The sequence below is a fragment of the Urocitellus parryii genome, chromosome 14, assembly GCF_045843805.1.
Source record: "Urocitellus parryii isolate mUroPar1 chromosome 14, mUroPar1.hap1, whole genome shotgun sequence".
Lineage (NCBI taxonomy): Eukaryota > Metazoa > Chordata > Mammalia > Rodentia > Sciuridae > Urocitellus > Urocitellus parryii.
The window spans coordinates 28,138,018-28,150,260 of NC_135544.1; the positions used below are offsets into that span (position 1 = coordinate 28,138,018).

The 12,243-nt window shown below is 37.8% G+C and overlaps 1 protein-coding gene across 2 annotated transcripts in view; it reads left to right on the forward strand.

Annotated features, from left to right (window-relative positions):
* The first annotated feature begins 2,442 nt into the window (after positions 1 to 2,442).
* Positions 2,443 to 12,243, forward strand: part of Pdlim3 (PDZ and LIM domain 3) — a 28,663-nt gene continuing 18,862 nt past the window's right edge. For both annotated transcript variants that reach the window (XM_026389455.2, XM_026389456.2), the window contains exons 1-2: positions 2,443 to 2,666; positions 11,917 to 12,068. In XM_026389455.2, coding sequence (XP_026245240.2) covers positions 2,574 to 2,666; positions 11,917 to 12,068 — 245 coding nt within the window. In that variant the 5' untranslated portion in view covers positions 2,443 to 2,573. The remainder of the gene's footprint in view (positions 2,667 to 11,916; positions 12,069 to 12,243) is intronic.

Below are 12,243 nucleotides of genomic sequence, written 5' to 3' on the forward strand. Positions count from 1 at the left end.
ACTTTGCCTATAGCTTCCTGAATCTCCTTTCTCTTTTCTCCATCTGTCTTAAAACTGCATCCAAACAGATTGCTCTATTGAAAGTAACCCTAAGCTCTGCTCTCCTGAACTGATATGGTTCTATCTTTTCAGGCATTAAGTCCAGAACCCTCATTTTTCTGGACTTTCATATTTCTCTTCCCTCATCCTTCCCCACTTCTTGAAAATCAAAACATATTGACATGTAAGAGAAATACTTGATTCCATACTGAGACCCAACTCAGACCTCAGGAAGTCCTGGGTTTTCAATTTGGTTTTACCATTTTTCAGCTTTTGCAAGTTACTCAGCTTCTAAGAATTATTTCACCTGAAAAAAAAAATGAACCTAAAAATAGCAGTCTGGTAGACTGGTGCAGATGAACTAAGATCACATGGTGTATAAATCAATCACTATAGCACCTGGACCACAGGGGTGCTCAGTGAACAGTCAATCCCTTCTTTTTCCTCTAATTTCATCCAGTTTGGGGATCTTCCCAGTTTCTTACTCACGCTCCCTAGGAACCCTCACTTTGGCTGCAATGTCCACACAGGGCAGCCCCAACTCTTGGTTATTGTTCCATTCACCTCCCTGTGTCAAAAATACATGTCTGGAGACTGAATTTGAGGGAGGTGACAAGTGCTCTGCTCAAAATTATTTATATTCATATTTTAAGAATATTGATTAATCATCCATACATATATACTTCTAGATGGTTCATTAGATTGGGTATATGTTTAACCAGCATTTTCACACTTAGATTCCTGCATTTAAAAAAATAAATCTTGAATATATCTATAAATGTGCTAATGTATATTACAGACACTCATAAATATATATGAGTGCATACATATTGTTTAATTGTAGAAGTTCTTTGTATTTATTGAGCATTTTTATTGTGTCAAGTACTGTGCAGAGGTAGCTCATTTAATTCTCACAGTTATCCTACTATCTTGTACAATTATGACACCAGTTTTACAGATGAGAATTGTAAGTAACTTAGGCAAAGTCAAATAACTAGGAAGTAAATATTAACACACTCAAAACTACTAAATAGCAGATTGTGTTGAGGTGCTTCTGGGTTTTTTTAAATTTTAAACTTATTTATTTATTTATTTTAATTTGTTACACATGACAGCAGAATGTATTTCAATTCATAGTACACATATAGAGCACAATTTTTCATGTCTCTCCTACCATATACCAGTATTATATGGAATATTACACATATTCCATTGTGTAATATTCCACTGAGTAAATAGTCCATATATCACAGTTTCTTTATTCATTCATTTATTGAAGGGCATCTAGGTTGCTTCCACAGTTTAGCTATTGTGAATTGTGCTGCTATAAACATGGATGTGGCTGTGTCACTGTAAAATGCTATTTTTAAGTCCTTTGGATATAAACCGAGGAGTGGGATAGCTGAATCAAATGGTGGTTCCATTCCAAGTTTTCCAAGGAATTTCCATACTGATTTCCATATTGGTTGCATCAATTTGCATTCCCACCAGCAATGTATGAGTGTGCCTTTTCCCCCACATCTTCGCCAACACTTATTGTTTGTATTCTTAATAGCTGTCATTCTGACTGGAGTGAGGGAAAATCTTAGTTTTGATTTGCATTTTTCAAATTGCTAGAGATGTTGAACATTTTTTCATATATTTATTGATTGGTTGTATATCATCTTCTGAGAAGTGTCTGTTCAGTTCCTTGGCCCATTTATTGATTGGGTTATTTGGTTTTTTGGTGTTAGGATTTTTGAGTTCTTTATATACCTTAGAGACTAATGCTCTATATGATGTGTGGTAAAAATTTGCTCCCATTCTGTAGGCTCTCACTTCACCTCACTGATTGTTTCTTTTGCTGAGAAGAAGCTTTTCAGTTTGAATCCATCCCATTTATTGATTCTTGATTTTATTTCTTGCACTATTGTCTTGTTAAGGAAGTCGGGGCCTAACCCGACATGATGAAGATTTGAGCCTACTTTTTCATCTATTAGGGGCGGGGTCTCTGTTCTAATTCCTAGGTTCTTGATGAGAATCCATGACCAGTACAGCAGAAGAAATGAGAAAGAAGGAGTTCAGGAGGTGCTTGTGTTTTGATTCAAAGTATAGAGGCTATAGTTGGGCGGCTTTTCACTTCCAGTAAAGTGCACTGCTGAGCTCCCAGTAGACATAAACAGGAGGACAGGTGTTAACTTTAAGAGGGTGATGGAAGCTGTAACCCGAAGCCTTCTCCAGTGCTTGCTCGCTCTCAGCCAGAGGAGTCTGGGAGGCTGCACCCAGCCAGCGCGCATCTGTAAACTCCTGCGGGTCAGGCGCGTCTTGCTTCCAAAGTTGGAGCTCTCCTTGATGGGAGGGGGCGGGGAGGAGGGGAGACCGATGACGTCACTCGGGAGCGGGGATAAAGCTCCCTGGTTGCACTCCAGGCTAGTAAACTGCCCCAGGGAGCAGAGTGGCTTGTGCCGCTGCGGTGTGCCGAGCCGCCCCTCTTTGCCCCCCATTCCCAGGCAGCCAAAGCGCTTCTTCTGCGGAAGGTCGCGCCCAGAGGCACCATGCCCCAGAACGTGATCCTTCCAGGCCCTGCGCCCTGGGGCTTCAGACTTTCGGGGGGCATAGACTTCAATCAGCCTTTGATCATCACCAGGGTAGGTGTTTTCCAGTATTGCTTTTGTTACAATTCGGGGACTGGCGACCCTGGTTGCGCAGCGGGTGCCTCCAAGTGAAGAGTGGCCTGGGAACCTGGGGTGGGGCGGGCGGGAGGGTGCACTGGTGGGTCTTGGGCTTCTGGCTCCAGGTTCGAAAGGCAACAGCAACTGGCAAGTTGAGGTTTGAAGGATGCAGAACTGTTTTGAGACTTAACAAAGTCAGCTTAAAAGTTCTCCGCATCCTCTCGGTCCCCAGCAACAGACAGCGCGACAGGTATCAGAGAAGGCGAGGCTGCGGGGACTGGGTACCTTCTCCTCTGCGCACCCACCTCCCTTCTGTAACAAATAGATGGGGCGATGGGAATGCGAGAAGAAGCATTAAAAAAACGCCCGCGGTTTTTTTCTAGGAAATAGATGCGCATCTGAGCGTTTTTTCTTATTTGAATGACAACTTCAGCAGGGCGCTGTTCCCAGGGCACAACCTCGGCTGGCCAAGCTGGAACCGCTCATATCAGCCCAGACAGGGAAAATATTACTAATGTGTGTTCCTGGGTTCCCAGGCATTTTGAATAAATGTTTTTCCAAAGCAGACAGCGTGACTTTGGAATCATCATCTTTAACAAACTACAAAGAAAGTGTGTCACTTTTTAATTTACCTGGTGGAAAGTAATCAGACTGATAACTCTAAAAATAATACTTTAATATCCAAGTGAAACTTTTCCTTATTTAACCTTTTGGAAAGCACTATCTAATTAGGAAAAATGAAAAAGTAAAAATGAAACCACTGAGTTTCTCCCCATTAGTGAATTTCTAGAATTAATTCTAAAGCATTATTTGCTTTAGTTGTTCTTTTTCTAACACAAGTATTTTTCTTAATAGAAAACAATTATTTCTGTTACTACCTATAAAGCATTTTAAACCTAACTTAAGGGAATAAGCTTTCTGAACATTATGCTTTCATTTTCCAAATGTTAATTTTTTTCTTTTTTAATTGCTTGTAGTACATTTTATAAATGTATATGTTTAATCTGACCACTCACAGATTTTGAATAAGGCAATATCTTTTAAATTCTGTCCTATTTATATTTCTATGAGATGTGAGAACAAATATTCTTTAAAAAAAATCTCAAAATGTGTATCACAAAGGCCATATAAGATCATTTGAAAGCTTGGATTTACATTTTTCAAAAACATATAAACACATCTGACAAGTGTTTTTATGAGACATGAAAATTTAACATAGCCCCCCAAATGTTCCTAAGTAAATTAAGCAGAAAATGCTCCTGTGATCTGAGCCAAGCAATTCCTTTTATAGACTTACCAAAGAAAACAGTTTCCATTATCTCTATTAAGAAACATTTTTAGTTTATGGAGTATAGCTTTCATTTGTTTATATTAAATTAAACAAGCTTTTGAGTTTGAACAAAGAATAAATCATATTTAGGTTAAACCCTGAAGAAATAATTTTGTCACAAAATAACTCTTCAGGGAACTAATAAAAGAAATATTTTGTTATTACTATGTAAAATGTCAGTATAATTAATCATATGTTTGAAACTTGAATTGTTGACATTATAAGCAAAGTTTATTTTAAAGTATTACACCTGCAGTTGGACTAAAAAAAGCTATTGGTAATTATCTGATACAATGCTAATTAGGGATTCTTTGAAATGCCAGTTCTATCTTGAATTTCTAACTCATTTAATTTGTGTCACTCATTTTGACACTTGATTCAATAATAGTGAATTCACAGATATGAGTATTTCATTTGAGTTTGCCTTTTCAATGATTTTAATTCCAGGAGAGCCGGTTAAACTGAACTGTTTTTTAACCCAAGTGTCCCTGAAGCCATGTTCAGCCTAGATTGTTGTTGAATGAATGAATGCATATTCACTTGGGCTTTAATGCCTTAGTGAACAGACCTAGTTAATATTTCCACCAAAATTATAATAATACTGAAAATCATTTGGAACAAAACTAAAAGGTGTTACTCAGAAATAATTTGTGTTGGGGATGTAGCTGGGGATGTAGCTCAATGGTAGAGCACTTGCCTAGCATGAGTAAGGCCCTGAGTTCAATCCTTAGCTCCACAACAAGCAAACACATTAAAAACACCAATAATTTCTTTTTAAAAAATGTGTTGTTTTTAGGCGGAATTTTCTATTTTACAATTTTCATTTAATTTTTAGAAGTAGCAAGTGTGTGTGTTATTGTACTCTTGCTTGCCATGCATTATTCTAAGCCTTTTATATTCACTAACTTACTTAAATCTCACCATAATCCTCTGAAAGTAGTAGTAGCAGCAAAACCAACTTTTGCAGAAAAAAAAAAAAGAAGGAGGATTCACAAGGCTTATTAGCCTGCCAACAATCACAAATAGCAGGACAGGATTTGATGCCAGATCAACTTGCCTCCAAAGCCTGCCTCCTGAAGCCCATACTTGCAAAAAACTCCATTTATTTTTCAGATAGTTCTGTTCTGAGCTGTCCGATATGTCAGATTCTATCAATACTATGTCTTCAAGGTCTAACAATTTCCATTTTTCTAACCACCGTTGTTACTCAAGATTTCATAACTTCACACCAAGACATTGATCTCTCCAATCCACCCTGCATTTTCTTACCACCCATCTTTTTTAAAAATGTATTCCAATTAGTTATGCATGACAGCAGAATGCATTTCAATTCATTGTAGACAAATGGAGCACAAGTTTTCATTTCTCTTGTTGTATACAATGTAGTGTCACACCGTAAATGCAATCATACATGTACATAGGGTAATGATGTCCATCTCCTTCCACCATCTGTCCTACCCCATGCTCCCTTCCCTCCCCTCACTCCCCTCTGCGAAATCCAAAGTTCCTCCATTCTTCCCCTGCCTGCACCTCAGTAATTAGAGAAATGCAAATCAAAACTACTCTAAGATTTCATCTCACTCCAGTCAGAATGGCAATTTTATCAGAATACAAGCAACAATTAGTGTTAACGAGGATATGGGGGAAATGGAATACATTGCTGGTGGGACTACAAACTGATGTAACCACTTTGGAAAGCAGTATGGAGATTCCTTAGAAAACTAGGAATGTTACCATCTTTGAAAAATGCAGGGTTGCTCCTCTCTCTCCCATTCTTAAAAATCCTTCAATGGCATCACCAACTTGTGGAGAATGAAGTTTGTAATCTTTAGCATAGCATTCATAGCTTTTTACTATTTATTCCAACTCAGCTTTGGAATTTCATTTCTTCCCTCTCTCCCCCGCTTTCCTCCTCTCACTCCATACCTAAGCAGTGGTACCACTATACTGGGGCTGCTTAAATTTCCCTAAAATGTCTTTGCTTCAAATGTACTCCACTCTTCCCTAGAATTCTTCCCCCCCCCCCCCCCCCCCCCGCTGTCATTTGTGCCTGTGGAAACCCATTCAAACACTACTCCCCCCCACTTCCTTCTTCTAGGAGTAGTGTGGCCATCTGTTTGATTAGATGGCTTTAGGCCTATTACATCTCTTTGCTATGGAGCTTTGTATCATGGGTATTTGCATATATGGGTCCCACCAGATAAGGTGCTTCCTGGGGGCAGGAAATTACTACTTCGGGGGCCATCCAGTGCCTAGCACAATGGTTTATGCGTCATGTATGTTACAGAATTAAATATAGACACAATAGGAACAATTGACTAAAATGCTTACTTTTTACATAACTTTATTGGCATGAAATAGGTGCAGATTGTGTTCCCAAAAATATTCCCCAATAAAGATAAATGAGAATTATCTAAATTATTATTTAGGTAACTTCTTAAATATACAAAGATTTGAAACAGCAATATCTATAATGTCACAAAAAGTTCCTTAAATGAGATGTATTTCATCAAGTCAGTTAAATGCTTTTTGTCCTCCTACAAGCCCCACCCCTCCCTTCCTGCCTTACTCTATACAAATGCAGACTGCAGGTGTTCCCAGGCTAATGTTGGAGCTACTTTACAATGATATAAAAGTGGTACACATTCAGTACAAACCATACTTGGAAGTTTGAATTTCGACGTTTTCCTGGGCTGGTGATATGAAGTATGCTACCCTCTTTCGATGGTGGGCTGCAACAGTGAGCTGTCAGCCACAGGACCATGAGAGCCAACAACCAACACTCTACAGTAGACCATGTTATTATAAACTATGATGTTCAGTAGGTTAGATGTATTGAATGCATTTTGACTCAGGATTTTTTTCAATTTTATAAAGTAGAGGAGCAACTGTGTAGCCATGCTCCTAGACAATGGAACTGCAACCAGTTTGTAAGAAAGGGACAAATATAATTCTCTCCCTCATTTAAAATTGAAGTTCACAAAATTAAGAAAAAGGGTCTCTTCTTCAAAACTGTTTCCAAATTATTCCATGGGGTGAATCTTCCTATCATTGAACACACACATGTGTGCGTACACAGACAAACAGTTTATAGGCAATAAGTGTGCTATACTTTGTGCAAGATAAAATTTATGTTTTGAATATTCAGTTTAAGCGGGGGAGAGATTATTTCAAATTCCATATATAATTATCCTAAGTATTTCATAGAATGATATAAAAGTGGTACAAAATGTTTAAGGTTCACATCTCTAAGTGAACTTCTTTTGATGTTCTTAAAAGAAGGTTCTAAGGAGGCTCTCTTGGACATTTTTGAACCATCCAGAAAGTGGATCTGCTCTGATAGACAAGTTACAGGTTGTTTGCTCTCACCAAATTCCAATACGGATTGCAGTACAAATTAGTGTTGTGTATGTGAAATCAAATGATTACATACGTCTGATGCCAGTCTGTCTTTTCTCTTTAGATTCCTCTTTCCTACCCCTTCACTCTTCCCTCCTTCCTATTCATAGCATATGAAAGTTCCAAATCAAGACTGAGATCATTGTAACTAGGAACATTGTGTGGACTTGAGAAACAACAAAAGTGTCAGTGCATTCATTTGTGTAGGCTTTAACATATATCTTTAATCCAAATATGAATTTTTAAAAAGGTACGTGTTGGCTGAATGCAATCCTTTTTCAGGCTAAAGCAAATGTAGTAGAAAGATTGATGTGAATAAAAAAAAACTATGTAATTTTGTGCTAGCAAAGACTGCATCTACATGAAAGCGTTTCATATGCTTAAAACATTCACACATCCACAAATATCTATTGTGTGTAGAATGGCTTGTGTGTGAATGATATTGTGGGATGCAGTTATAATTCAGATAGATTTCTACCCCCACCCCCAGAAATAGATGCATTAAGAAGAGAAGACACTACCAATATATGACCTGCCCAGGATTCTACGGGAATTGTGGCGAAAGAGATAGGAGGAGGCAAAGGAAGTGATTCCTGCAGCAGAGGCACAGTGAGGTAGTGTAAGAGTTTGAGCTATAAAATGAGACAGACCAAGGGGCAAATTCAAATTTTCACTAGATGATCCTATGCCAGTTTCTTGTGCTTTCTAAGCATCAGTTCCCTCCTCTTAAAATAGAGATGGCTACTTTGTAAGATTGTCTTAAGAATTACATGAGATCATAGAATTACATGACATAACATTACATGAGATCAATAATGTTATTATAACAATAAAATAACAGTTCCCAACCCTAGCTGCATTGGAATCACCCATATAACATTTGAAAATATCCATGCCAAGGTGCACGCAGAAATTCTGCTATAACTGACAACAAGGTACAGCTCTAGAGACATGAATTGCATATGGCTACCAGAGGGCTTTAGGCCAAGAGAGGCATGGGAAGTTTATTTGATAAGCCAAATCTCATGATTTTGACCCATGCCCCTAGTGCAGCCTTTCTGTATATACTTGTCTTCCTCAATAATTTTAGTAATTTTTATTTATTTATGTGTATGAAAAATGATGTTCAGCTGTGCTGTCCAGCCTGGCCCTAAATTCCTAGGCTCAAGCAATCCTCCCATCTCCCGCCTCACCCTTCTGAAGAGTTGGAACTACAAGCAAGCACCACTGCACCTGATTGCATTTTTATTCTTAACATCAGAATCAAATCAGAGGCATGTCTTGAACTTCCCTTGTGTCTCCCACAGTAAATAAGACATTATACATGCTTTGTGTTTTAAATTATCTTTTTCCCAGATGGACCCAAGTCATAGGTTAATAGGAATAGTAGAAATCATCTGAGGCATTTGCTAACGCAAATTCCCTGGCTCCTTTCCTAGAGATTCTGATTCCTGATTCCAGACATCTGGAGTAGGAGGGTGTCTTTATGTTCAACAAGGACCCTAGGTGATTTGTGCAATCAAACAAGTTTGAAAATAGTGCCGTGTGATTGATTTCAGTGCTATGTCCAGTTATCTCTCTAATATTTTCAATATTTAAGACCATAATGAATCTGAATAATAATCCTTTAAAAAACTCTGCCTCATTTCAGCTCTCTTCCCCCAACTTAGGAAAACATAGTAATCATCAACTGTGAGCAATAATATAAAATAATAATATAACAAAAATATTAAAGTAAAGTAATAACATAAAGTAATTCTGGGAAGTAATAGATTCTTAAGTTTAAGCAAATGGTTTAACTTACTAAAACCAGGCCAGGCATGGTGGCACATGCCTGTAATCCCAGTGGCTTGGAAGGCTGAGGCAGGAGGATCACAAGTTCAAAGCCAGTCTCAGCAAAAGTGAGGCACTAAGCAATTCATTGAGACCCTGTCTCTAAATAAAATTCAAAATAGGGTTGGGGATATGGCTCAGTGGTCAAGTGCCCCTGAGTTCAACCCCCTGTACCCCCCCAAAAAATTAAAAAATAAAACAAATTTTAAAATAAAATTAAATAAATAAATAAACTTACTAAAACCAGGATAATTTTGCAGTCATTTTCTGATCACCAGCTCTGATGAACTTGAAAACTAACAAGAAGTAGAGGCATCATATTTCTTCTTCTTCCCCATCCCTCTCTCTAAATCCATTCTTCTTCCTATTTCTCCCTCCACTAAGGCCTAAGGACAGCAATTACCAGGTTGAATACAAAGTCAGAAGTGGGTTCTGGCTATCAACCACCTTTCCTTTAGCTTCTAGAACACATGGTGAGATGACTGTGAAGCTGCTCTCACCAACCAGGAAGGCACAGGTTACTTAGACACCTCTCCTCAGAAAACAGACAGTCTTCTTCATAAGTCTTTCTTAGAGAGCTATTGGGATAGTCAAAGATATAAAGGGGAAAAAAGCTTTGCAAATGTAATATCTTGCATAAATATGAGATGGTAGTCTTAATGTTAGTACTAACACTGTTAGTAAATGTCAGTAATCTTCAATCTCTAAGTTACTCAGATGTTCAATACCTATTCAATAGGTAAGTTCAATAATAATATTGAATACTTCGATTTTCAATATCTACATTCCAATAAGTCTGTATAAAATGTGAGTAGACTTGTATACACAAAACTCTACCTCCTACTTATCCTAATCGAACTGTATTGAATGTTGTATAAACCAAATCCATTCACATGTCTTAGTAAAACTAAGAGAGGCTTTAAAAGCAAGCACAATAAACTATGCTATCTCATGTTTTAATTCAAATAAATACATCCTGGTTTTAGAAGTTTAAAAATAGAAAATACCGATTTTGACTTACCGTATCTAGAGAAAATGAAGTTTATTTTTATCCCTACGAATCACATCAGGAATGGAAACTTTTGCTCGTCTAATAGTTCTAGGACTGGGAGAATTTCTAAGTGGAAAATAGTGATAAAATATCTTCCAGGGCTAAGTGTAATAATCCCAATTGTCTTCACCCAGCTTCTACCATTTACCAACTGTTGCTATTGAAAAAGTATTATGATCACCACAGTGAGACTATCACAGAGGTAAAGCAAGTACAATAAATATTTCAGTGATAAGACTGAAGATCTAGGACACGTGAGAACTTATTATTTTTTCAATTTTATTTAGATGAACTTAAATCTCCCCTAGAGCCCCAAAGTTAAATAGAATAGATAAGTAGAATAAGCAAATTGAAGGGAAATGAATTAGTGACTGATCCTCAAAGAGAGCATTAGGGACAATCTAGTTTATTCCTGGAGCAGTTTGAAATTGAGTCAAGCCTTATGTATTATTCTGCTCTAAATACTAGGAACTTCCAAGCATGAAAATGACAGGTTGACATTAGTTACCATAATATTTGAGTACGGAATATTAGCTCTTTTTGTTATGTGAGCTCTCACTTAAATAGCCTTTTTGTTCATTCTTCCATTTATCATTTATGAATTCTAAACACTGTGAAACATTATAAATCAAGGTGCTCCTTGACTTAGGATGGGATTACAGCACAATAAACCCATCATAAGTTAAAACTGCGTTTAGTGCACTCAACCTACTGAATGTCACAGTTTGCCAACACAGTGCATTGCAGAGCATTGGTTGTTTACCTCTCAGTGACTGGGAGCTATGGCCTCCTGCTACCACTCAGCCTAATGGTATCATGGAACGATCAGAATTCAAAATCTGAAGTGTGGTTCCTCCTGAATGTGTATCAACTTTGTACCATGGTTGATTTGAAGAACCGCAAGTTGAACCGTCATAAGTCAGGGACCATCTGTACACATGATACACATGTAACCAAGAGCTTACAGTCCAGTTTAGAAGACAAATGATAGACAAGTAAACAAACGAACATAAAATGACCAATAATTTTCAGGAAGGAAATGAACAGAGAGTAAAGGTAAAGGATAATGGGGAGAAGGACTAGAGAAGCTACTCCAAATGGAGCAGGAGGTTGAGCCTAGCCCTGTAGGATAAGGAACATCCAGATGAACAGTGGGAGAAACATTTCAGGAAGAAATAACAGTGAATATAAAACCCCATAGAGAAGGGAAAGGAGAGGGAATGGGAATGGGAATGGGAAAGAACAATACAAATGAATTGAACACAACGTTCTTATGTTCATCTATGAGGACAACAACCAGTGTAACTCCACATCATGTTCTACCACAGGAATGCGATCCTAATTAGAATAAGTTATACTCCATGTATGTATAATATGTCAAAACGTGCTCTACTGTCTTGTATATCTAAAAAGAACAAATCAAAAAATAAATAAATAAAACCCAAGGAGGTACAGAGTTGGCCTGCTTGAGGAACTACAAGGAAATCAGAAGTTGTTTTAAATTAGGTTTAAGATTTCCTGCCTAGTTAAACATTAAAAACCAGGTTAAAATACAAATGTCAGGCACGAAAATCAAGATGTTGGTTTTTAAATTGTGCCATGATTTCTTCCAGATTACTCCAGGAAGCAAGGCAGCAGCTGCCAACCTCTGTCCTGGAGACGTCATCCTGGCTATCGATGGCTTTGGTACAGAGTCCATGACTCATGCTGATGCGCAGGACAGGATCAAAGCAGCCGCACACCAGCTGTGTCTCAAAATTGACAGGTGCCCTTTAATTAATGGTGTTAAAATTTGATCTTTTTTGCAGGAGAACGTGAACCACAGCTACAAATGGTTTCATCGTCCTAGAGAGAAGGACTGTCATAGGACCTAGAATTTTGACTGGTTTTTTTTTTTTTTTGTGTGTGTGTGTGTGTGTATCAGCCACATTAGTCTATTC